General features: G+C 48.3%; 1 protein-coding gene and 1 long non-coding RNA gene across 2 annotated transcripts in view; one reads left to right on the top strand and one right to left on the bottom strand.

The window, feature by feature from the left end:
* The window catches only part of JPH2 (junctophilin 2), a 69,945-nt gene extending 44,683 nt beyond the window's left edge, over nucleotides 1-25,262 (bottom strand). The window contains exons 1-2 of the mRNA XM_040446792.1: nucleotides 24,094-25,262; nucleotides 1,961-2,756 (exon numbers count right to left, since the gene is read on the bottom strand). Coding sequence (XP_040302726.1) covers nucleotides 1,961-2,756; nucleotides 24,094-24,472 — 1,175 coding nt within the window. The 5' untranslated portion in view covers nucleotides 24,473-25,262. The remainder of the gene's footprint in view (nucleotides 1-1,960; nucleotides 2,757-24,093) is intronic.
* LOC121012164 (uncharacterized) lies at nucleotides 4,574-11,127 on the top strand. The gene is made up of 2 exons (XR_005781978.1): nucleotides 4,574-4,708; nucleotides 10,591-11,127. It is a non-coding gene; the product is annotated as an uncharacterized LOC121012164 (long non-coding RNA).
* Nucleotides 25,263-27,346: the final 2,084 nt, after the last annotated feature.

The following is a 27,346-nucleotide window of genomic DNA, read 5'->3' as shown; positions in this document are numbered from 1 at the left end:
CCACTTTCTTACACTATACACAAAAAGAAACTCAAAACGGATGAAAGACCCAAACGTAAGACAGGAATCCTAGAGGATTGCTAGAGAAATCCTAGAGGAGAAAGTTGGCAAACCCTCTTTGACTCTGCCAGCCGCAGCAACTTCTTACCCAATACATCTCCGGAGGCAAGGAAGACAAAAGCGAAAATGAACTATTGGGACCTCATCAAAATAAAAAGCTTCTGCACAGCAAAGGAAACAGTCAGCGAAACCAAAAGGCAACCAACAGAATGGCAGAAGATATCTGCAAATGACATATCAGGTAAAGGGTTAGTATCCAAAATCTATAAAGAACTTATCAAACTCAACACCCAAAAAACAAATAATCCCGTGAAGAAATGGGAAAAAGACATGAATAGACACTTTTCCAAAGAAGACCTCCAGATGGCTAACAGACACAGGAAAAAATGCTCAACATCACTCATCATCAGGGAAATAACTACAAATCAAACCCACAATGAGATACCATCTCACACCTGTCAGAATGGCTCACATTAACAACTCAGGCAACAACAGATGTTGGCGAGGATGCGGAGAAAGAGGAACCTGTTGGCACTGCTGGTGGGAATGCAAACTGGTGCCGCCGCTCTGGAAAACAGTGTGGAGCTTCCTCAAAAAATTAAAAATAGAACTACCCTAAGACCCAGCGATTGCACTACTAGGTATTTATCCAAGGCATACAGGTGTGCTGTTTTGAAGGGGCACATGCACTCCAACATTTATAGCAGCACTATCAACAATAGCCAAAGTATGGAACAAGCCCAAATGTCCATCGATGAATGAATGGATAAAGAAGATGTGGTGTATATACATATATATATATATATATATGTATACACACACACACACACACACACACACAATGGAATATTACTCGGAGATTAAAAAAAAATGAAATCTTGCCATTTGCAACTACATGGATGGAACTAGAGGGTATTATGCTAAGTGAAATTAGTCAGAGAAGGACAAATATCAGATGACTTCACTCATATGAGGAACTTAAAATACAAAACCGATGAACATAAGGGAAGGGAAGCAAAAATACATTAAGAGACTCTTAAGTACAGAAAACAAACTGAGGGTTGCTGGAGGGGTTGTGGGTGGGGGGATGGGCTAAATGGGTAAGGGGCACTAAGGAAGACATCTGTTGGGATGAGCACTGGGTGTTATACATAGGGGATGAATCACTGGATTCGATTCCTGAAATCATTATTGTACTGCATGCTAATTTGGATGTAAATTAAAATAATAATAATAATAATAATAATAATAATAATAATAATAAATCAATCAAAAGATGGGTGGCTTGGTGGATAGGAGTAGTAGGTGAGTGAACATGGGTGGCTGGTGAATAAGGGGTTGATGGGTGGTTGAATGGGCGGGTGTCTAGGCGGTTGGGTGGACAGGTGGATGAATAGAGGGTTGGGCGGGTAAAAGGATAGAAAGTTGGATGGGTGGGTGGGGGTGGAGGAGGAAGTGGTTGGGTGGGTGGGTGGTTGTCCAGGTAGATGTTACAGAGGCTGAGTGACTGGAGGTGGTTGTTCGGGCGGGTAGTGGAGAAGTTAGGTGAATGAAGGGGCTGGGAGAATGAATGGATGACTGGGTGGCTGGACTGGTGGCTGGGGGTTGAATGTGTAATCAGAAAGTGGCGTGGGTGGTTGGGGTGAAGAGATGGTCGTCCAGGTGGCTCTTAGAAAGGCTGGATGAACGGAAGGGTTACTGAATGGAGGGTTGGATGAATGGGTGGATGGACAGGGGACCAGAAGCACCTCCAGTTAACTCTCTAAAGGTCGGGGAGAAGCCCTGACGGTGAAAGAAGCAGAACAGCCTTGGAGACCGGGCCTCCAGGGTCGCCCTGCCCCCGCGACCCCCTTTCCCGGCGGGGGCCCACCCCGCCTGCGCCCAGCCCCCGGGGGCCTACCTGGAGGCGGCGATCTCGGCCTTCTGGCGCGCGATGGCGGCGGCGCGCTGGGCGCCCTCCACGCTGCGCTCCACCTTCTGTCGGACCTTGCTGCTCTTGAGCGGCAGCACGCGGCGCTTGGTGCCCTTGACCAGCACGTTGTGGCGGTACTTGCCCTCCTCGCGGTGGCCGTCGGGCAGCGTGGTGCAGCCGTAGCCGTGGCGCAGGTTGTCCAGCCACTCGCCCTCGTAGCGGAGGCCGCTGGAGCGCTCGCTCACGCCGAAGCCCGAGCGCTTGTCGTTCTTCCACTCGCCCATGTAGGTCTCGGTGGTGGTGGCGTCGATGTCGGCCTCGAAGGGCGCGGCCTCGTCGGCGCCCTCCGCGCCCTCGGCGCCCTCGCCCAGGCTGGCGGTGGACGCGGCGTCGCTGGCGCCGGAGCTGAGGTCGCTCTTGAGGAAGCTGACGCGGCTGCGCTGGCTGCCCAGCGACGTGCGCGACTCCGCGCGCCTCAGCCGGCCCAGCAGCGCGCCCCGCTGGAAGAGGCCAACGCCCTTGGGCGCCCGCGCCGCCTCGGCGTTGGCCAGCAGGCTGAGCGCGAAGCCGCCGCGCGGGATGGCGGCCGGGGGCGGCGTCGGGCCGTCGGGGGCGGGCGACGCGGGCGAGTCCGGGGCCACCGTGCCGTTGCTGTGCTCGCTGCGCAGGGACGAGAGCGACGTGCGCAGCGGCGAACGCACCACCACGGCCATCCCGTAGGGCACGCTCTGGCGCACGCCGTAGCCGTGGCGCATGCCGTTGGTGAACTGGCCCTGGTAGGTCCCTGCGGGCGAGGAGAGGGCGCGTCAGTGGGCGGCTGGGAGGGCCCTGCGGACGCGGGGCGAGGCGGGCCGGGGCGACGAGCGCGCGGGTGGGAGGGCGGGCGACAAGGGGGGAGGGGGCGCGTGGTCCGTGAGGGTGCGAGGACAGAAGTGCGACCGCCCTCTGCTCAGCGCAGTGGCGGGACTATTCCCGGCGGCCACAGTGAGGTCGCGCGAGTGGGCGTCAGCGTGTGACGCTGCGTGAGCGTGCGGTTAAACGAGTGAGTGGCCAAAAGGAGTCTGCGGCATGGTATGAATATTTCTGTTGGTAGGAGCACAGCAAGGTCACGAGTATGCCAGGCGGGGTGAGTCAGTTTTAAAGTGCGAAGTTGCCCGAGCAGATGAGGTTCGGTGAGTGAGAATTTGAACGAGTGCACAGATTGTGCAAGAGCATGAGTGGGCAAGACAGTGAGTTTGTGCCGTAGTGTGAATATTTGCATTTGTGGGAGTGTGCAGGGTCCTGGGAGGCTGTCAGATCATGAGTGTGCGAGGCAGTGTGTGCGCAGAGGGTGACCGAGATCACATGAGTGTGATGTAATGAGATGTAACGTAAGGTCATGCGAGTATTTGAGGTCTTGCGTATGAAAGGAAAGGCAAAATTGAGTGAGGGTGCAAAACCAGTAGAGTTTCAAAGCGTGCGGACTTGTGGGAGCAGGTACATCTATGTGTGAGGTTAAATGCATGCGCGTAGTCATCATAGCGTGCAAGGTGGGCTAAGTGCCCAAGTTCCTGTGGAGGTGACATCATGGGGATGTGAAATGTTCTAAGTATGCAAGGCTGTCTGAGTGTTAAAGCACAGAATAAGATGTGGCACTTGAGGCTGAGTGTATGAGGTTGTGGGCAGCAGGGAAACTGAGACCATGTAAGACAGTGTGTGTACAGGATAATGGCATGTACAAGGAGGTATCATCAGTGCAGGCCTTGCGTGTCCATCGGTGTGAGCACGTGAGCTCCTGGGAACAAGAGCCTATGTGAGTAGCCTGCCGAAAGCCAGCTCCCTGACTTCATCTTTATGCCTTCAGCATGCAGGACAGTATCTGCCATAGTGTTCACGGAGTTGAGGGGGGAAATTCAGAGCCTTTGTTTTAACACGAGCTGATACTTTACCCTGGTTAACCAAAAAAGGCCCCAAATGGCCTTCTTTCCAGCAAATGCCCAGGATGTCTAGGGAACTGAAACGGCTGGCCAGGTAAGGGATTCCTAAGCTCAACCCAACAGGCATGCTCCCATTCGGGCCTTTGCACTGGCCGGTATCTCTGCTTGGAACTCCTTTCCTCCAGATACGCTTCATGTCTCTGCCCAGTGAGGCCTATCCTGACCACCCTATTTAAAATTGCCATCTGCTTGAGCACAAGCACCCTTATCTACCCCTTATCTACTGTTTTCTATAGTATGTATCCTCTTCTAACATATCATATGACTTCATTGTTGCATTTATTGCTTTTCTTTCCTCACTAGAATGGAAATCCATGAGGGCAGGGATCTTTCCTGTTTTGGTCTCTGATGTAGCCCCAGCATCTACAATAGGGCCTGGCACATAGGGGTGCTCTGTAAATATTTGCTGATTGATTGGCTGAACCTCCCCAGAAACTCCATCTCATTGTGTGACCTTGGGCAACTCTCTTCCCTTCTTAAGGCCTCGATTGCCCTGTCAATGACATGTTAGATATGAAACTCTCTAAAGTTTGGCCTAACTCTGAGACACTGGAATTCTAGAAGGACCTGCATTGTGACTCTGCAGGGGAAGGACAGCATGTCCCTATGACTCTATACTATCTGGTCCCTCCCAGCCCAGGCTACTCCACCTTGGGCCCCTACTCCCACCCCGCCCCCATCACTTTCTGCATGAAGAGACTGCATTAAGAGTCACGTACAGTGCCGAGGGCTCATTTAAACATCTCAAAGTTCCTATCAGGTGGGTCCCTTGACGATGCTCATTTACAGGAGAGGAAGTTGGTGGTCTGAGAGGTTAAGTGACTTGACCAAGGAGGCAGAATCCAAACCCAAGTCTATCTGATGCCCGAAGTTCACACTCTGAGCCCCCAGTTCTCTATCCTGGCTGCCCTTCAGAAGCTCTAAAAAATACCAGTTTCTGGGCCTCACCACCAGAAAGTCTGGCTTAATTTGTTTGCAGCCTCTCTACAGGCAGGCACACAGCCAGCAGTGAGGGGGACATCAGAGCTCTCCTCCTGTCAGTGACCAGCCGTGGAAAGCCAATGACCATGGAATATGAGCTATAAAAGGGCCAAAGGGAAGTGGAGAGAGAGAAAGGAGATATCACTGGACATGATCTCATAGAAGAAGATGCAAATATGATCTCCATTTCACAGGTGGATGATTCAGAGAGATTGTGTGACTTGCCCAAAGTCACCTAGTAGGGAAGGAGGTCTGACTCAAGCTGAGGAAGTGGGAGAATGGGTTTGTGTGGCAGGTGCAGAGAGCAGAGCAAAGAGAACGTGGTCCAGGGGATGAGAAAGTGGAGAGTTAAAACTAATGTGTTCCCCTTTCTAAGCTCATTCACATGTGGTCACATTATATGGGAGGCAAGGGGACAGACAGAAACTTGCAGTCAGAGACAAACTGATCTCAAATATCTAATCTTTAGAACCTTGGACAAGTTACTTCTTCAGATTTTCAACTTGCTTATCTGGAAAATGGAAAAATAATACCCACCTTCTAGGGTTTGGGGAAGATTAAAAAGGAAACAACAACAAAAAAGGAAACAACCCCGGGTTCCTGGGTGGCTCAGTTGGCTAAGCGTCCGACTTCAGCTCAGGTCATGATTTCATGGTTTGTGGGTTTGAACCCTGCATTGGGCTCTCTGCTAACAGCTCGGAGCCTGGAGCCTGCTTCGGATTCTGTGTCTCCCTGTCTCTCTCTGCCCTACCCGTGCTTGTGTTCTGTATCTCTCTCTCTCAAAAATAAATAAATTAAAAATTTTTTTAAAAAAATGGAAACAACCCAAATGTCCATCAACTGGTAAATGGATAGACGGTGGTCAGCCACACGGTGGAATACTGGTCAGCGTTAAAAAGGAATAGACTGGGGCGCCTGGGTGGCTCAGTCGGTTAAGCGTCCGACTTCAGCTCAGGTCACGATCTCGCGGTCCGTGAGTTCGAGCCCCGCGTCGGGCTCTGTGCTGACTGCTCAGAGCCTGGAGCCTGCTTCTGATTCTGTGTCTCCCTCTCTCTCTGCCCCTCCCCCGTTCATGCTCTGTCTCTCTCTGTCTCAAAAATAAATAAAACGTTAAAAAAAAAATAAAAAAAAAAAAAAGGAATAGACTGCTGGCATATCCAACACGGATGGATCTCAAAAACATGCTAAATGAATAAAGCCAGAGATGAAAGAATACAAACTGTGCGATTCCAACTACATAAAAGCCTGGGGGAAAAAAACTAAAGTATAGTGACAGAAAGCAGATCTGTGGTTACCAGGGCTGCAGGTAGGAGGGATCTACCACAGAGGGGTACAAGGGAACTTTCCGAACTGATGGAAATGTTCTACACCTTGATTGTACTGGTGGTTACACAGGTGTATACATTTGTCAAGACCGTGCACTTAAAATGAATTCTCTGCCTGGAAACTATACCTTGATGTAATAAATAATCTAATTTGTAAATAAATTTTTAAGAAAAAAACCACTCCAGCACAGCATTCTGCAAATAGCCATTGGAAAATCCTGTCAACTCTCCTTTCCAAGTGAATCTGAAATCCGGCCACTTCTCACACCCCCCTGCTACTAGGCGGTAGCCTGAGCCACTGTTGTCTCTCGTCCTGGATTTTCATAATGGCTGCCACGCTGGTCTCTCTCTGTCCGTGCGCCTCTGTCCATTCCTAGCTCACTAATCACAGGGATTCTGTCCAAATGTAATAAAGTCAAAAATCACGACACTGCTCTGCCTCTTCTCATTCAGAGGAAAAGCTGAAGTCCTTAGTGATCCACAGACCTAACCTGATCTCATCCCCATCGCTCCTCTGTCCTCACATCCCTCCATTCCTCCTTTCCCTCACTCCACTCTGGCCACAAAGTCCTCCTTATTGTTCCTCCCGTTCCATGAGCCATGCCCCTGCTTCGGGGCCTTTCTGTTTGCTGCTCCCTCTGCCTGAAACAGTCTTCCTCCAGAAATCTGCACAGCTCACTCCCAGAGAGGTATTTAATGGTTCCTATAAGACTCACCCAAGGTGACAAAGCTAATAAATATACCAAAACTCCCATCCATGTCCAGCTGTGCTCCTTACTGTGCTCAGAAGAAAGAAGAAAAACAAATATGTGAAAGGAGAAAGTGAACAAGAATGGAGCAGAGAAGTTGGTAACCTGGGAGAAAGACAGAGGACATCTAATCTCTGGGTTGGACACGTTTGTGAAATTAAATCAACCAATCTACCTTTAGCTTAAAGTTGGCGTGAGATGGGCTGACATGGTCCCTTTAAGCCCAAGAGAAACTGAGATTGCTCTTGGCCACCAGCTGGGGAGGAAACGGCCAGGCTATATTAGGAAACTTACAAGCAAGTGGCAAGAGGCACAGACACCCAGGGGAGACTGGGAGTGACGGGGCCCTGGGAAGGGGGAAAAGCCAAGTGCTGGGGCCATCCCCAGCCTGACTCTCTCTAAGACAGGACAGCTCTCCCTGGGGACTGGAAGAACGCAGCATCTGCATCTGAAGAGAGGGAAAAGGAGGACCCTGCCCACAGCCATCTGGCTAAGATGAGCTTTCTATGGAAGGAAGTGCTTCCTGATCACCTTTGGGCTGGCCCCTCACTTGGCCTTGTAGACTCTACAGGGATTCTCACTGCCCTCAGGGTAAGAGGCAGGATTCTCTGCCTCTGACCCCCTCTCCAGTCACATTTGCCTTTCCACCTCAGGACCTTTGCACATGCTCCCGCCCCCCTCCACCTCTTCTCAGCATGCTCTTCCCTTCTCTCTTCCCCTGGCCAACTTCTTTTGATATTTCAAGTTTCAGCTTAAATATGACTTCATCCAGGAGGGTTTCTTGAACCCTGCCCCCTGAGTACTGCCATATGATGTCATGTCTCCCTGTTCTTCTTGGCACTTTTCCCAATTGCAATTAAATAACTGTTAAGGTCATTTGTCCACCATAAGCCTTTCCCACTGGACTTTGGCTTCCAAGAGGGAGGGAGCCATATCCAGCTTATTCCTGCTATGATCCCAGCATCTAGCACAATTCCCAGGCCCCAAGGAAGCCTACAGTAAACGTCTGATGAATCTGTATCTCTGCAGTGATACCCTTCCATTCTTCCAGGGGCAGGAACCACATTTTCTTTTTTCCTTCATGACTCAGCACACGGTAAGTACTCAATAGTGACTGGCGGTGGCTGCCAATGTGGTCAGGTCTAGATTTAGCAGCCCAAACCCTGGAAATGATTGGGGTGCATGTAAAAGGCTGGTAAATACTGTTCTGTCCCTCAGACCAGGCTCCTAAAGTTAATAAAACCTGAATACCATCTTCTCCCTGCAGTTGCCCTTCTGGTTTAGTACAGAATAAGCTGGGTTTCAACCTTGACTCTGATGCCAAATAGTTCTTTTTTTTTTTTAATTTTTTTTCAACGTTTTTATTTATTTTTGGGACAGAGAGAGACAGAGCATGAACGGGGGAGGGGCAGAGAGAGAGGAAGACACAGAATTGGAAACAGGCTCCAGGCTCCGAGCCATCAGCCCAGAGCCCGATGCGGGGCTCGAACTCACGGACCGCGAGATCGCGACCTGGCTGAAGTCGGACGCTTAACCGACTGCGCCACCCAGGCGCCCCTGATGCCAAATAGTTCTAAAACATGTCGAACTATTTAAGCCTGCTGAGCCTCAGCTTGTCCTTCTTAAAATGGAGATAATGATACATACTTTAGATCATTGTTCATTCACTTGTTTGAATTTAACGAGTATTTGCTATGGACCTGGAATTCTTGGTGTTAGATACTAGGGACACAGTGATAAATAGACATGATCTCCACCCTCAAGAGGCATAGAATTGAGCGCCAAGGATAGACTAGATTTAAGCAACCACCACAGAAATAAATGTTAGGCAGCCACACCAGTGATGCAGAGTGATAATGGTCCAGGCCTTAGGTGGTGAGGGAGGATTGGCGGACCAAGGAATAAATGAACCATATGTGAGGCAGCTAGTACACAGTAAGTGCTCAATAAAGGCTAGTTTTGGCAGGCTAGAATCTTTGCTCAGAAAAGCTCGCCCAGAAAGGATTAACTGGAGAGTTGAAAAGGAGCCGGGGAGGACAGAAAGAACTCAGAGGGAGAGAACGAGCCCAGCTCCAATTTTCCACCTACGTCTGCTTGCTTGTAAGAAAGCAGGCTTATGTGCTGGGATGCCCAGGCTTGGCTGCTTTGGCCACATCTCTGACCCAGGAGGCCTTAAAGTTTCTGTCCTTGGGAGGAAGAAAATTTGGGGGGGGGGGTCTCTTCATCAATGAGACCTGCCTCCACACCCTCTAGACACACATGAGAGAGTAGTTTCTGGAAACCATATTTATAGTACAAGATCCACCCTTTGGGGGAGAGATTATGACTTAACCGACGTGGACACTGGAGTTTTTTAAAGCACCTCTGATGGCTCAAATATGCAACTTGAGTAAGAGCTGCAAAACTCTACACTAGCCTCTCGTTAACCAGTTGGCTCCGTTCCTTCTGTCAAACCTGTGACATGCTGTACCTGGCAGGTGTCATGCAGATCCCAGTGGTTACCCAATAGCGGATTTCTCCTTTGCTGATGGAACCTTGTTCTGTTCAAGGGCCCAGACCTCCTTCCTGGGCCTCAGAGAAAGGTTCCTTATCCAGGGGTAAATCCTGATTGCTCTCAGCCAGACTTCATGTCTACTTACCTTGCCAATGATTGGATTCGATGTGAGCATTTGATGAAATCCAGCATTGAGACCGGAGGGAGAGTTTGCTGGGGGGCGGGCCAGGGAGGCAGGAAAGAGTTCCTAGTTCTTATAAGGAGAAACATGCAGGCATACACTCTTCTGCTGCTGGGTATTGCTGCATGTGGAGGTGACCCCTGGAGCTGTGGCAGCCAACCTAGTACCATGAAGCCACTGAGAATAGAGTTGACACTATATGGATGCAGAGCAGAACATGGCAGGACCCTGGGTCCTTGTTGACATTGTTGAGCCTCCAAGTTAACCAATCCTGAGACTCTCTTACCTCTGGATTCTTCTTTATGTGAGATTATAAATATCCTTATTGTTTAAGTCTGTACTGTCCAACATGGCAGCCAGGAGACACAGGTGGTTATTGAGCACCAGATTGCAAAGAATTAGCACCAAAAAAATGTAAAATACATCACTAATAATTATATATTGATTACATGTAGAGATGGTATTTTGGTCAATGGGTCAAATAAAATATATATTTTTTAAGGAGGCTCCACACCCAACATGGAGCCCAACGCAGGGCTCAAGTTCAGACCCTGAAATCAAGCTGAGATCAAGAGTCAGACGCTTAACCAACTGAGCCATCCAGGTGCCCCTAAATAAAATATATTGTTAAAATTAATTTCACCTTTTTACATGTGGCTACTAGAAAATTTTAAATTGCATCTGTAGCCCACATTATATTTCTATAGAAAATGCTTATTTATTTCACTTGGAGTTAGGGTTTTCTGTTTCCCACAGACAAAAAAAATACCCTAACAGGTATAGGTGTCATCATTGTGATTTTATAGTTGGAACAATCAAAACTAAGAATTTAAATTACTTGCTTCAAGTACAGCAGCTGTTGGTGGTCACAGCGAGGTGTCCTGACCAGTGCTTTCTCCTCTACGCCTCTAGGAATCTGAGAACATCCCTTACGAGCTAAAGGTTTGCAATCCTTCATCCAGACCTCAGCTCTGAAGGGAGCGGACCATTTCAGAAACCCAAGGGAAGTCTAGGAGATCCAGAACCCACTTTGACCCAGAGAAGAGACATGTGGCCCAGACCAGGAATTTTGCCTCCAAATACAGAATGGACACTGAGAACATCACCCCCTCTGGCCAGTGACACCTGCCTATTTCCAGGAAACTGTCTGAGGTCTGAACACCAGTGTCCCTGGAGGACTGAACAGAGATGGAGAGAGAAGAATCAGGGCTAACTCCTCTCCTGTGGTCCCCGCTGCCTATGGAAGTCCTGACCTGACAGTCCATTGTCTTCATGACCTGGTCCCAATTCACCCTCCTAGTTTTGTCTTCCTAAATCCACCAAAGCCCAGCTTCAAAGTCATCTCCTCCAGAAAACCTTCCTGGAGTATCTTTTTTCCTCCATACTCTCATTGCTTGAGACATTTGTCACTTCTTACCTCTTATACAGCTATCTCATCTATATCTTGTCTATTTGGTCTAATAGCCATTCTTGGTCCTTCCTCAAATCCTTTACCATAGTGTCAGATGTCAGCACAAGATCTTTGACAGGACTATGGAAGTGTCATCAGCAGATCTCAGACATTGTTTAAGATGGAGAATGGCAGGCAGGGGACTGAGCAACCGAGAGTCCAGAAGTCAGTGGCTCTTGTCCAGGTGCACCAAAATTGGGCCATGTAAACCAGGAATGCACAGCAGTGAACAAGCTTGCCCTTATGCCACAGATACCTATATAGATGCTCCTAAATATAGGGGACCCATCCCAGCTCAACTCTAACCCACCTTGATAAATACCATGGACCCAGTGTCCCTGAGAAAGCAAACCAGGCCTGAGACATCTTTGGGGGCAGCAGAATAATGGAAATTGTTTGGGCTTTGGAAACAGACAGACCTGACTCTGAATATTTCTTTAATTTCCCCCACTTCTCTTTATCTTCACCCCGTCCATCTAGTCCAGGCTGCACCAGTGCCTCCTGGTTAACTACAACAGCATCTCCCCTAGTCTCCCGCCTCCCCTGATGCTGCAGTCCACCCTTTGCTGCTGCCAGAGTCGTTATCTTAATAAGATGTAGATCTGATCAGGTGACCCCGCCTAAAACCCTGCAGTGGTTTCCGAGTGCCTCAAGGATAGTCTTGGGTCCCTAGGAAGCCAAGATTGCATGTGAGTGATTTTGGGGGAATACTCTTGGGATGAGCATCTGTAAGGAAGGAAGGAAGGAAGGAAGGAATCTTCTGGATTCAACTGCAGAAGAAGTTGAACTTCTTCAAGTTGAACAAGGCAAGGCTTGTAGTGATCCCATGGGGATCTCTGGAGCTAGTATGGCCCTTCAGAGTTGTCCAAAGAGGCTGGGTCTTTGGACTCCTGTATCAAGCAGTCATTAGCTCTGGGTTGCCCACTGAGCTAGGCAGCTCCTTCTGACAGACAACAGTGCCTGGCTGTGAGCCATCAGTGACCAATGCTCCTGGCAGCAAGGGGAAGGAGGACTCTGCCCCTGGGGGGTATCTGAGGGTGTCCTGCAGCGTCTACTGCTGGAGTATTTACATGGGTTCTCTAGCAGAGCTCTCAGACTCTCATCAACAAATGTTGGCTCCCTTCACCTCATGGGAAAGGATTGCAAGGTAACCAGTCATCCCAGTTTGCCCTAGACTGAGGGATTTCCCAAGATTAGGAGTTTCAGTACTAAAACCAGGACAGTTCCCAGGCAAAGCAGGCTGCTCGGTTACCCTTCATCTGGGTGAGAAGGTAAAAAGGGCATGTCATATTAGCACAATGTTCAGTGGTGTGCTGGTAGAATAGCTCTTTGGAAAAATAAACAAACAACCCTGATTTTGTAGTGCTAGCCAATTTCCATCTTGTAAGTATACCCACCGTGGCCAGACAGGCTACCAACAGTTGAACAGCCAGCTTGCAAAATTCCTGAAAATTTAGTAATGGGCTCTCATGAGATGGTAGCAGCTGGTGCCAGCACCCCGTATGTAATACAGACTGATATGTTCCTGATACCTACAAATGTGCAGCATGTTCACTGACAACCTCAACTTCAAGGTGAGACTATCTCAATCCCGAGAATAAGTGGCCCTCCGAGACCACCTAGTTCCAAGTAATCTGTCATCTGGTCCATCTCTTACCCACAGTGTGTCCACAACAGTAATTGCTAATCAATCATGATCCTGATATGGCTGAGCATAGGACCCCTTATCACATCTGCAGGTAGCTATAGTCAATTAGCTGGTGTTGCATATAAGAAAAAAGTGACTTACCCTTGGGAGTAAGTGTGGTTCAGCCTCCTCATTTTACAGAGGAAGCTTGCACACAGAGAGGCGGAGGGACCTGCCTAAGGCCACACAGCCCGGCCATAGCTCATCTGAGATTAAAGAATAGATCTACTGCCTTGCCAGCTCTTTCAATCCCGCCTCGCTTTGAACTGCTGAATACCCCAGAATGGAGAACAAAGGGGGATCTTTTGAGATCTGAGCCTAGATTCTGGGGAACTTTGCTTAGAGCCTCCAAACCTTTTTTGTACCCTGACAGTTTCTTTTCTTTTCTTTTTTCTTTTTGTTTTTTGTTTTTTTTTCTTTTTTTGAGAGAGAGAGAGAGGCAGAATGAGAGGGAGAGAGAGGATCCCAAGCAGGATCTGCACCCCCAGCACAGAGCCCAATGCGGGGCTCAAACCCACAAACCATGAGATCATGCCCTGAGCTGAAACCAAGAGTCAGACGCTCAACCAACTGAGCCAACCAGGCGCCTCACCCTGAAGGCTTTTTATTTGTATATGTAAGTGTTGTATATGTGTTGGTGGGCAGGACACTCTTTAAAAATATAAAAGTTGGGGTGCCTGAGTGGCTCAGTCAGTCAAACATCCAACGTCAGCTTAGGTCATGATCTCACAGTTGGTGAGTTCAAGCCCCACATTGGGCTCTGCACTGTCAGCTTCGGATACTCTCTCTCTCTCTCTCTCTCTCTCTCTCTCTCTCTCTCCCTCCCTCCCTCCCCAACTTTCTCTCTCTCAAAATAAATAACTTGGAACAAAATTATAAAAATCATATATGCTCACTGCACAAAATTCAAACAATACAGGAGTATTTAAAATTAAAACAACAACAACAACAACAACAACTTGTGTGCTATTTCCCCAAGATGAGAAGGGTAATCACTGTTAACAATCTAGGTCCTAAGAGGCCTTTTCTGCTCATTTACAAGGATATACATATAACAAATAGACTAAATGTTTAGCTGTTCCCCCACTCTACCATTAGCCCCATCACTGAAAACACTGCCTAGCCCATAGTAAGCACTCAATAAATATTTGTCAAATGGTTCTTGTTTCCTTAAAATGTCTTAGTATAGGTGGGTCTGCCTTTGTCTTTTTAATGGTTTTAGTACTTCATGGCATGGTTCTCTTGAGTTAGTGTAGCAGTCCTTTTGTGTGAGCATTTAGACTGCATTTCTTTTTTCCTATAACAACCCCAAGGCCTTGTTCTCTGGCTTGCCTGCAAGGTGGCACCAAACTCCCTTCCCACGGCCCCCAAGTGCTGCTGCCCATCAGAGCTCCACTGTCCCTGGTTTCCCGGGATCACCGAAAGGCAACCCAAAGCGGAGAAGCTGGCAGCATTTGTGACCAGCTCCTGGGAGCAGAGTCAGGTTACAGCGGGTGTAAGACAAGTCCCCATGGCCTGCAGGGCTCCACCATCCCCACATTCAGAGGCTGCTACCCCGGATGACACCCCACAGGTCACACAAGAAGCAGGGAATTAACCAGGCGACATCACCTGGGTGCTGCCAGCCCTGCACACCAGTCACCTGGGTGAAAGTGCCTTTGCCAGGCTCTAGGTCGGCTCAGTAACCCTGAGGGCCTGGGAAACCAGAAATAATTGGGTGTAGGGGAGGCAAAAAGATATCAAAGGGAGAGAGTCTGGGTTCAAAGGAGGCCCCCCATGGTCATTCAGGCCCTCTTTTTCTAAATTTTTTTTTAATGTTTGTTTATATTTGAGAGAGAGAGAGAGAGACAGAGAGAGAGAGAGAGAGAGAGAGAGAGAGAGAGAGAGAGAGAAAGAGGAAGTGGGGAAGGGGAAGAGAGAGAGGGAGATAGAGAATCTGAAGCAGGCTCCAGGCTCAAAGCTGTCAGCACAGAGCCCAATGCAGGGCTCAAACTCACAAACTGTGAGATCACGACCTGAGCTAAAGTTGGAGGCTTAACTGACTGAGCCACCCAGGCGCCCCATTTCAGGCCCCCTTTCTATGCTCAGGCCTGCCCACAACCCTCATGCCCAGGTGGCATGTGCGACAGGCATCTCTCACCCACAACGTCCAACACTGAGCTCCTGACCTTCCCTCTTCGAACTCTTGGCCCATCTCAGGTCAGGGCAATGCCATCTTTCCGAGGCTTAGGGCAATGCCATCTTTCCGAGGCTTAGGCCAAAGCCTTGGAGCCATCCTGGACTCCTCTTTCTCTCACTCCCCCTATCCAATCTATCAGCAAAATCTATTGATGCTACCTTCATAGTAGATCCAGAATTCAGCCACCTCTCCACCTCTGCCGCCGTCAGATGGTGGCCCAAGCTTGTATTCTCACCTGTCAGTAAGCTCACTGATTTGTTTCCCTGCTTCTACCTTTCTGCACCACCTCCTCTCCCCAGTCTCTCAACAGAGTAGCCAAAGGAATCCCTTTAAACAAGATCTGACCATGTCACTCTTATAGGCCTCATTTTTCTCATAGTAAAAGCCAGATTCTTATGATGGCCTACAAGGCCCTGCATAAACTGCCTCCTCTCCACACCTTCCTGGCAGGAATGGTGTATATATAGGTGATGCTGTGCCCTCCTCTGTACATCCCATCAAGGGCCTATGTTGTAAGACCGTCCTGTAATCGGTGATGTGAAATTTGATCACTTTACTAAGATGGTACCCATAAAGGATTCAAATTTAATTAAAAATAAAAGTCTTAAAAACATCATGTGTGCAGGGGCACCTGGGTGGCTTAGTCAGCTGAGCATTTGACTTCGACTCAGGTCATGATCTTACTGTCCGTGGGTTTCAGCCCTGAGTCGTGCTCTGTGCTGACAGCTCAGAGCCTGGAGCCTGCTTCGGATTCTGTGTCTCCCTCTCTCTCTGCCCCTCCCCCACTCGTGCTCTGTCTCTCTGTCTCTCTCTTTCTCTCAAAAAATAAACATTAAAACAATTTAAAAAAACCCACCGTCACTGTGCATGCCAAATAGAGCATTTCCTGCAGGCTGTGTGCAGCCCTCAGGCCTCGGTGTGTGACCCCCACTCTACATTGCCCAGATGGTGGTCAACAGCATAGGCTTGGATACTTCCAGGCTCACGGTGCTCACTACTTGCCTGGGGAGAAGGGGTTCTGGCCTTCCCACAGCCCCTGGATCATTCTATAGATTTTTCCAGGTGGGTCTGGGCCAGTCAACTCTCAGTTATAGAGGAACGAGTAGGGGTCCTGGATGCTTCATTCGTGACTGGACCTAATTGTCCACCTACTCTGTGGCTCTAGCTCCAGAAGGGGTAGAAGAGAACAAGGGTAGCCCTCTGGTCTATGGCAGGAAGCAACACCATCCCCCCGTTCAGCCTGCACCCCAACCTCAACCAGGGCCCTCAGAAAATGAGGCTCAACATTCCTCACAAGGGTGTGGCAGCAAGGGCTGGTCCAGGGAACAGCTGTTGGGGACATGGAATTAGCAGGCTCTGGAAACAAGCAAGCCCCATGAATCCCAAGGGCCTGGCCTTGGACAGGAGCATGTGTGCAGAGACTTGGCCAATTGGACACACACATCACAGAAAGCAAAGCTGCAGAGAAGAAAGACTAATTGTGTCCACTTCCCTGTCTCCCTGAGGGTCCGCTCGGCTCTCCTGGGGTCATGACAGCAGCTCAGCCGGCTGTCACACTGGCCCCCTGGCTGTGAACTGGGACATGAGATTTTCAAGATGAGGTTAAATTATGCTGATTCTACATTCGAAATGGAATCGTGCCTGGCAGGAGTTCCATCAACACTGGCAGGACTCAAGGCAGAACTAATTGAATCAAAGTCTTAGCTTATTAACTGCTCCCAAGTCAAAAGCTAGTTTCTGTGCTGAAACAGTCTCCCCAAAACAGCTGTGGTTCAGACCATACTGAATTAGTTCACCCTCGAGACGGTGAAGGGAATGCAAGAAAGGAGAATAGTTTCAGCACTTTCTATGTGCCAGGCATTATGCTAAGTGCTTTTTATGTGTTATCTCATTCCATTGTTTCAGCCATGTTTTGAAGGAGAATGTGATATCCCTAAGGGAAAAAAGGAAATGGAAGCTCAGAGTGCCCATGTTCAAAGATTTAGGAAGTGGCACAGCAGGGGAGCACCTGGGTGGCTCGGTTGGTTGAGGGACCAACTTCAGCTCAGGTCATGATCACGTAGTTTGTGAGTTTGAGCCCCGCATTGGGCTCTGTGCTGACAGCTAGGAGCCTGGAGCCTGCTTTGGATTCTATGTCTCCCTCTCTGTCTCAGCCTCTCCCCTGCTCTCTCTCTCTCTCAAATAAATTAAAAATAAAAAAATAGAATTAAATTTAAAAAAAATTTTTTAAAGAAAGAAGTGGCACAGAGGGCATTTGAACCCAGATCTGGCTACTGCAAGCCCCACATGCTAAGTCCCACGTGCCCCTCTTAGGACTTCCACACTTGATTTTTAATAGCAATCGAGAAATTTTAAACTAAAAGATGTTCCTTTTAAATCTGAAAAAGAACAAAAAAAAAATCCCACTGGAACTAAAAAATTAATTTAGCAGGGTAAATTAATTGATTCAAAGTCAATGACAAAAATAATTGCATTTCTATAACCTAGCAATGAACAATTGGAAAAATGAAATTTAAAATTCCATTTACAATATCGTTTAATAAGCTTGTAATTTTATTCAATGAAAAAAAGTGTGCAAAACACTGAAAACTCCAAAACATTGCTAAGTGAAATGAAAGACTTAAATAAATAGGGACTTCTACCACGTCCATGGATTGGAAGTGTCACTACTGTTACATTACCCATTCTCTGTAAATTGATGTATAGGTCTAAGGCACTTCTTTTAAGTTTTTGTTTGTTTGTTTGTTTTTGAGAGAGAGGGAGTGAGCAGGGAAGAGGCAGAGAAAGGGAGAGAGAGAATTCCAAGCAGGCTCTGCACTGCCAGCATGCAGAGCCTGATACAGGGCTCAAACTCATGAACCATGAGATCATGACCTGAGCTGAAATCAAGAGTCAGACAGTTAACCTACCAAGCCCCCCAGGCGCCCTAGGTCTAAGGCAATTTTAATCACTTTAATGCGTATCAGTCTTTTTACTAGAAATGAACAAGCTGATTTGATAATGTATATAGAACCGGAAATGACCTAGAAGAACCCAGCCATAAGCAAAAAGAGCAAAGTTGGAAGATTTACTCTGATTTTAATATTTACTATAAAATTGACTATGGGGTGCCTGGGTGGCTCAGTCAGTTAGGTGTCCATCCAACTCTTGAATTCGGCTCAGGTCATGATCTCATGGTTCATGAGTTCGAGCCCCTCATCAGACTCTGAGCTGACAGTACAGAGCCTGTTTGGGATTCTCTCTCTCTCCCTCTCTCTCTCTGTCCCCCCTCCTTGTGCTCTCTCTCTTTTTTTCTCTCTCAAAATAAACTTAAAAAATAAAATTTACTGTAATAAAATAAAATAAAATTTACTGTAAAGCTCCAGTAACAAAGGCAACGTGATATTGGCATAAAGGTAGACAAACAGATCAATAGAGAAGATATTCCTGTGGATAACGAATGAATGAATGAATGAATGAGTGAATGAATAAATAAGGTTGCTTCAAGGAACACATATCCCAGGCCCAGATAATGGGACACTAGGTATTGCTCAGACCCAGATCCTGGCAAATCCATTTTGTTCCCATGTTCAGAGTCAATTGGGCTAAAATGAGCTTAAGCCATCAGCTTTAGGCAAGAGAAAGAAAATTGGATCCAGAGAGCAGAAGCTTGGGTTTTTGACCCAGTTGTCATAGCTAAACATGTAATAATAATAATAATAATAATAGCACTAACCCACATGTTAAATTCTGTTCTAAGTGCTGTACTCTATCAGGGCAGAGTTTAATTCTGTCAACAGGATGGAATAAAAGAGACAATAGCAAGTACTGCATATAGGAAGGAAATATTATTTTTCAGTGATATATTTCAGTTTTACATTTGTGTGTGTATGTCTAGAATTACAATGTGAAATACCTAACTTATAGCGGGTTGTAGTCATAAAGATGTAAACACCGCTAGGGTAGTCAATGAAAGTATTAAGAAGCCTGAATAGTATAAAACGTGTAAGATTCTTAGCACAGAGCCTGGCACAGAGTAAAGACACAGTAAGTGGCTCATGCAGATATGGCCATTGTCAAGGCCTGCTTCATGAGCATACCCCCTGTGTCATAGCTCCAGGCTCTGCACTTAGAAGGCCCTGCACTTGGTTTAATTCTTGGCTGTCACTGTGTTGAAATTCTTAATGATATTGAAGAAGGGGTCTTGCGTTTTCATTTTGCACTAGGTCTCACCCATGGTGTAGCCAGTCTTATTTTGTATAGTTGTTTATTGTTTATTAGAAATAGTTATACTGTGAAATATTTAATTATCACTTACTACCATCCGATTCTATGTCTGCCTCTTACTAGCTAGAGGACCATGAGTAAGAATACGGTGCTTAAATCATCTGTCTCTGTTTCCTCGTTTGTAAAATCGGGGTGATAACAGTACTTCCCCATGAGGTTGTTGTGAAAGTTTAAATAACATAGCGTGTTCCATGCCAAGAACAGCACCTGGCACATAGTAAGCACACCAAACATATTAACTATTATTATTACTATTGGCTTTATGCGCAAAGTCAGCCTTGGGCCTGGTTTTTCCACTGCACATTTGGGGGAGGGGATTACTGACTAGATAAGTAAGGAGTTCTAGAACTTATTGGAGTACCAGATTACTTTAAGAATCTGAGGGCTCTCTGAGGAAAAACACAGATAACCCATATACATATGCACACATATTGCCTGCACCCTGATGGGCCTTTGAGGCCAAGGCACGGGCCCCAGATCAAGAACCTAGGAAAGCAAAGATCGCCAATGGCCCTTCCAGTCCTGGAGTCTGTGGGTCCCTGGGGTGGAGACAGCTAGGCCGTCAAAGGAGCATTACTACTTAAGGCCTGGGTGTATGCTTGCTTTGGAGCTTTAAGTCAGCAGCTATTTTTAGTTTTGCTATATATGGCCAGGGCAGGAAGAGGGCTGTAGGCAGGGGAGGGGTGCCAGGAGGTTTACAGCAGGGTTTGGGACCCCAGGGGGCACCTTTCCTTCCATCTTCTCCTTCCTGGGGAGGGGGGCTGCTGGAGAGCTTAATTAACCCCCAGCTGAAGTGTCAGGCTTGGAGGAGAGGGAGAGTCTGTGGACGTGGGAATGGAGAGGCTTGGATGAGGGTTCCACGTCAAGTCACTTTAGAATAGTGATTTTCAAATGTTTTTGACCATGACCTGCAGTAGGAAATACATTTATACACACATCATGTAAGAAATACACGATGCATGTAAACACAGAAGTTTTTATACACACACACACACACACACACACACACACACACACACATTATATATGTACATATGTCTTCAGCTGAACAAATGTTTCAGGAAACAATGCTTTCTTATCCTCTGTGAAACACTCTGATTTTTCTGTTCTGTTCTTTCATTTCTAAAAATGCAGGTCATGACCCACTAAATTGACTTTACTACCTATTAGTGGGTCAATACCTCCAGTTTGGAAAACTGCTGTTTCCTTTGGTTTATTTTTATAAATTTTCTGAATATTTATTTTATTTATTTTGAGAGAGAGAGCAAGCGAGCAGGGGAGAGGCAGAGAGAGAGAGAGGGAGAGAGAGAATCTCAAGCAGGCTCCATGCTCAGTGCAGGGCCCGATGTGGGGCTCAAACTCATGAACCATGATATCATGACCTGAGCTGAAATCAAGAGTCGGACACTTAGCAGACTGAGCTACCCAGGTGCCCCTCCTTTAGTTTAGAGGAGGCAGTCACCTGTGACATTTGACCGCAAGGCAAGGTGGGGACTGGAGGAAATGGAACATATTGTCCCTTTGATCAGTCCTTCCGAAAACTGGGGAGGAGATGCAACTTTCAGCTTTATTTCCTGGATGGCAGTAAGTTCTGGACCTCCTGACCTGCGTGCATTGTTCTTTCCACCTGGGGCACTCATCTCCCACCCTTGTCACCTGGCTTACTCCATACTTCAGAGCCCAGCTTGCCACTTACTCCAGGAAGCCTTCCTGAATGCCTCAGTCTGATTAGTTGCCCACCTCTTCCTCCCTTAGTTCCCAGTACTTTCCTGCCTAGTACCTAACACACTATAGTACAATTTCTTGTTAGATTCTCTGGAAGATAGGGACCTTGCCCATCCTGTTCATGTCTATACTCCTCCCTCCCACCACCAGTATAGTATAGAGCTAGCTTCATAATAATCACTCAATGCATATTTATTGAATGAGTTAATGAAAGTGAATAGTAATTATAGCAACTACCATTTATTGAGTACCTGTTTATCTCATGAGAAATCTTATGAGAGATTAGCATAGTCCACTTTATTGGTGAGGAAACTAAGGCTCCAAAAGATTAAATAATAGGATAGAGCCACAATAATAACCCAGGGCTGCCTGACTCCCAGACGTTTCTAATCACAGGATCTTATTTGTCCACATTCTCTTCAGCACTACCCAGGATGGGGCAAAGGGCAGGTCCTTAACAAACCCTCGGGGAACTGATGACAGGTTGATTAAGGAGATTTTCCGAAGCAGTGGCCACATCTAATTTTGGAGAGTTGCACCTCGTGTGTGGCTTGGGAGAGATCTGAGGTTTCCAGGGCCGCTGGATGTGGGACTGTCTCATTCGGAAGAAGAGTCTGGGCCTCTGACAAACCAGAGGAACAGGCCTTCCAGTTACCTAGCCTGAAGAGCTCCTGTGCACACCCAGAATCAAGCCCTGGGCCCTGCAATGCCTACGTGATCTGGCTCACACCTTCAGCTCCAACGTCAACCCCTGCCTGTCCCCCTCCACTCTACTCCTGCCACCCTGGCACTCTTGCTGTTCCTCAAGCATGCCAAGTCCAGTCTTGCCTCAGGGCCTTTGTGACCATCATTCCTTCTGCCTGGAAGTCGTTACTCTCTCCCTAGTCCTCCCATCTTGCTTCCCAGGCTACACCATCCAAAAAGTCACCCTCTTCCTTCTCTGCTATTTGTTTCATAATTTTGCTTGCCCACTGCCCTGGCTCCTGGAACTTGCTGTAGGATGGAGCCTGACACCTGGTTGGTGCCCCATAATATTGGTTGCGTGAATGAATGAATGAATGAATGAATAGGTTTCCCCTTTTAAGACACCTTAGGGAAGGAATATTTGGCACTCTGTGCACCACTCTGCATGAGTATCTGACACCCAGCAAGCACTCAAGGATCATCTCCCTGTTGTAGCCAGAGAAGCTGAGGCCTGCTCTCTACTTGTCCCCAGCGCTCAGTGCAGTGTCCAGCATAAACATCCAGTGAATTGAATTGCACCGAATTGCAGACATTCAGCAAACAGCTGATGGTCACCAAATTAGGAAGCGTGGAGCCAGAAATTGTCCTCAGCGCTGTCCAATTCCAGCCAGTGCTGTGTAGCTGCCATTGCACCCACAGAAACTCCAGGGACACAACCTCATTAACATGCAGATGCATTTGAGGGTGGGTCCTCACCACGGGCTCACCAATGGGCAGCCCAGTCAGGAGCCCATCCTGTACGTGAGGCCCCTCTGTGTATGCCCACCAGCCTCAGCTTGAGCACAACTTCTGCTCTGGGATGGCTCATGCCCCTTCCTGCCCCTCCCCAAACCCACTCTGGGACTGTCCACTGCTCACCCTCTGTCATAGTGATATAACTACGCATGCATCTGACAGATGCCAAAATATATAGTTCTGAGGTATCTGTGTTAGCTCCTCTTCCCAATGGGGCAAGTTATGGAGACTTCATAGAATTATCCTGATCTGGGGGGAAACTAAATGACCATTTAAAGCAAGAGCCAGCCAATTCTCCTGTAAACAGTTGAATAGTAAATAGTATTGGCTTTGTGGGCCAAAAGGATATTATGTAGGGACTTTCATACAATTTCCACATGTCACAAAGTAGTGTTCTTCTTTTGATTTTTTTCAAATATACCACCCTTAGCTCACAAGCTATACAAACACAGGCAGCTGGCCAGTTTGGCCCGCTATCTGTCATTTGCAAGCACCTGATCTAAAGCATTGCTTCTTAAATTTTAATGTATATGAAAATTTCCAGGCGGGCTTGTTAAAGCAAATGCCTAGTCCTGCCCTCAAGATTTGGATTTGGATTCCGAAGGTCTAGTTGGGGCCCCTGATTTTGAATTTTGAATTGGTGGATAGATCATGCTGATACTGTCTACTGACCACATTTTGAGCAGCGCTGACATTCCAAAACCGATTTTGTGGATGAGGAAACTGAGGCTCAACTAAGTGATACATGCAGTTGTACCCAGTGGATGATGTGATGATATCTTCTCTGCCACTCCCCATGGCTGTTTGCCACAGAAAATTCCTCTCCATTTCCTTAACCCACCGGGCACGCTCATGCTTTTGAGCTTCTTACTCGTTCTCTCCTGCTCTCACACCCTCTCTAAAGCAATTTTCCCAACAAGATCCAGCTCAGATGTCACCTCTTCTAAAGCAGCCCCTGACCTCCTCAAATCTAACTTCTCTGCCACAGCACTCTGTACCTACTCATGTATAATGGCTTGTTTAAAGCCAATCTTTGAAGCCTTGGGCTGTATCTTATTCCTCTTTATATCTAACTCTTTTCATAATACCTGGCAAATAGGAGGTACCACAGAAATATGCACTAAATGAAAGGATGGATAGATGGATGAATGAATGTGTGGGTGGATGATTAGATGGGTGGGTGGGTGGATGGATGGATAAGTGGGTAGATGGATGGGTGAATGAATGAACACTTCATGATCTATTGCTTGAAAATAACTTTCATGGCAAAGTTGAGATTAGACCCAAATTCTTCTAGAGCACAAGCCAGAGTATATTCCATGGCTGTTTGTAAGCCTAGCATGCAAACAGTAGTAGTTAGGTTTTACTGAATGTGTGTTGAGTGTGTATTTATACAGCAGGTCTTGTCCTAAACACCGCTGCCAGCCCTCTCAATGGCCCTGTCATTGGCCCCACCTTTACTGACAAGGAAATGGATTCTGAGAGAGGTAGGGCAGCTTGCCCGGTGCCACACAGCAAATAGCGTCCTGGCTCCTCTGATTCTGTGTCATATCCCCCCTCCTTCTTCCCACCCTCCACCAGCCTCCCTCACTCATCGGCCCCCTCTGCGGGGCCCCAGGCTGGGCTCACCTCCATCTGCATAGGTCTCCGTGCCGTAGCCATCCTGCAGGCCATTGTTCCAAGTGCCCTCATACTTGGCACCGCTGCTGCTGCTCTGTCGGGTTCCGTAGCGTCCCTTGAAGCCGTGTGTCCACTCGCCCTTGTAGAGCCAGCGTCCCTTGGTCTCTATGCCCAGCCCATGCCTTTTGCCCTGGCTCCAGTATCCCTCGAAGGTGTTCCCACTGGGCCAGGTGTAGACGCCCGCCACTTCGAAACCAAAGTTCCAGGAGCCCGAGTATTCGCCCTGGCCCTTGGGGCCCGTGCACAGTCCATGTCCATGGGCCTTTCCCCCCTCCCAGCCCCCACAGTACGCCCCGCCATCATCAAAGTCAAAGCGGCCCCCACTCATCTCATCGTAGCCCCTGACAACCTCACCGTCCTCCAGCGTGGGGGAGAGAGGGTGATGGGGGGGGGTGGTGGTGCCAGCGACACTCTCCAAGCACACTCAGGGCTGGACGCCCCTGACTCACCACTGTGCCCCAGGAGGGGGAAAGCAAGATGCCACCAGAGACTGAATGAGCCCAGGAGCCAAATCAGCACTGGGTCGGCTGGTCAGTGCCATGCCTGGGAGGCCCCCACTCAACCAGCCAGAGGAAGGCTGCCAGTTGGGAAGGAAGCAGGAGGGCAAGATTCAAAGTCTCCATAGAGCGTCCCAAGTCTGGCTTCCCTGGAGTCAGAGGAAAAACGGTGTGATCCCTTTAAGAAGCACAGTGAAAGGGGTGGGGTGGAGGGGTCCCCAGTCTGTTTCAAAGTGGAGAAATTCCTCCTTGGTGACAGCCCCCAGCCCGAGGCTGAATTCCTGCAGCCGGCTGGCCCCCTTCTCCACCCAGTGGGTGTGCGGGGCTGTCCATCTCCCAGCCGCTGCCCCGCCCCTCTCCAATCCTGCCCTCCTCCTGGGACGGAAAGGTCAGTGTTGCCCTAACAAGGCCATTGGATCTCTGAGGCTGCTCCCAAAATAACCCCCTGGCCAGCCCAGCCTCCTTCGAAGCGGGAGGGGTGTTTCAAATTGGGCTAGTGCTCCAGACCCAGCTGAGAGGCTGGAGGGGCAAGGAAGGGCAGCGGAGAACTAAGTGTAGGCAGCTGGGACAGTTTGGTGGCTTTTCTTCCCCTGGTTATGAGCTCCCTTCCACCTCCAGCGTCCCCGGCTGGCCGGAGTCTGCAGAAAGAGAACAGGCAGAGGGATCGGGGAAGGGAGGGGAAAGGAGGACTAGAGGAACACCCAGTCCTGGAACACTTAAAATCCCCCAGAGCAGAGCGATTGGCAAATCTCAGCCCCACCACTGCTCACATGCCCTAACAGGACCCGGGGCTATCCATGCTGCCAGCCCCATAAAGGAATCTGGTGACCTAAAGAGAAAGGAACGGGCATGGTTCACATATGCTTTTGAAAGCAGAGGAGGGAACTCGGGAAGAGAAGTGAGGTTCTGGAAACAGATTCTGGAAGATGGAGCAAATCTGAGTCCAGGGCTCACGCACAACCTCCAGTCCCTCTCTGCACCCCTGGGAACACCTTGCAAAGAGCCCAGAAAAGGCACCGATGGCTCCCTCTCTCTCTTCTCTGAGGGGCGAGGAGCCTGTCTTTATCTCTGAGACACAGGGTTGCTGATTATTTGGAATGAGGTTGTCTTAGCAGTAGTCAAAGATCATGATTTTTTAAAAATATCCCCTTTCCAAGCTTTCTTTCTCTGATGTCCTCAGGGCCTGTGAGGCCAGACTTCAGAAAGCTCTTGGGGCAGAGTCAGGAGCAAAGGGCCTGCGTGGATTCCTAGCACTCAGGTTCCCACCAAACTCCAGTGAAAGGGACAAATAAATCTCCATGACATGAAGCTGTGGCCAGGATTAATGATTGGAAATCCCAACTGAGCCCAGGGTTAACAGGAGTAATTCTGGGAAAGGTAGGAGACACCAAGAACAGGAAGTGGGCGGGGCGTGGGGGGGGTGGGGAGATGTAGAGATATGGAGAGGGGGAGGATAGAAATCACTTAAAAAGGAAGCCCAGAAGGCATTTGAGAACTACTGGACTATTATCTGACTTCAGACTTATCTGACATACTCCAAATCCCACGATGACTCAGGCCACTTGAAGTCACTGTGGAAGATTTGTCCTTGTTTCAGAAATGGACAGAACATGATGTCTCCCTTCATCCCAGCTGACTCCAGTCCTTACTGGTTCCTTCGCTGTTAAAGAGCCCCATCTGGGCCCACGTTTCACCCCCAGGCAGAAACACCCAGCCTCTGAGCTCACCAACACCGGCAGCTTGCCGAGCTGGCGGGCAGCAAGTAGCAGTGGATAAAGACTGCATCGTCTAGGTGTTTGACTCACCATCCAGCCAGTGAATGGATTTGACTGACAGATTTTAAGAATGCCTCGCTGCCGGCCCGAGAGAGCTCTGCTTTTGCCACTTATCACCAAGGTCACTGGAGAATCACACGTTTCTTCCCAACTCTGCTCTCAAGGGGAGAGGGGAGAACCGCTCAAAGTGGAAGTTAGAGGGGTTTGAATTGCCCGAGTTAATACTCTTTGTAGTTAAACACTAGGCAAATCACCATAATCCTGTTCTACGACTGGGGAGCTGCTGTGTCCTACTGTGCTGTTCCACCTGATAAATTTAGCTACTGTTCATCCGTGCAGCTCCCTACAGTGGTTCCCTACCAAGGGTGGCTACACTTAAGATTTAAATTCAACTCCTGTTGAACTTAAAAACATAAACAGATTCCAGAGCCCTCTCCCCCAACCCCAAATCAATGATAGATTGTTCCGGGAAAAACCTCAGGTAGTTTTATTCTTTTTAAAACTCCTCAGATAAACCCTTATCAGTCAGTTAAGCGTCCAACTTCGGCTCAGGTCATGATCTTGCCTTTTTTGAGTTTGAGCCCCACGTTGGTCTCTGTGCTGACAGCTCAGAGCCTGGAGCCTGCTTTAGATTCTGTCTCTCTCTCTCTCTCTCTCTCTCTCTCTCTGCCCCTCCCCTGCTTGGGCTCTCTCAAAAATAACCATTAAATTTAAAAAAAAATAAAACTTCTCAGACGGATCTGACTCATTTCTGGTTAAGAACCACTGTATGGAGGCACCTGGGTGGCTCAGTTGGTTAAGCATCTGACTTCAGCTCAGGTCATGATCTCACGGTTTGTGAGTTCAAGCTCTTCATTGGGCTCCGTTGCTGATGGTGTGGAGCCTGCTTGGGATTCTCACTCTCCTCTCTCCCTGCCCCTTCCCCACATG

The sequence above is a fragment of the Herpailurus yagouaroundi genome, unplaced genomic scaffold (genome assembly GCF_014898765.1).
Source record: "Herpailurus yagouaroundi ecotype Mexico unplaced genomic scaffold, PumYag 196, whole genome shotgun sequence".
NCBI classification, from domain to species: Eukaryota; Metazoa; Chordata; class Mammalia; order Carnivora; family Felidae; genus Herpailurus; species Herpailurus yagouaroundi.
This window is presented reverse-complemented; position numbering and strand designations above follow the sequence as displayed.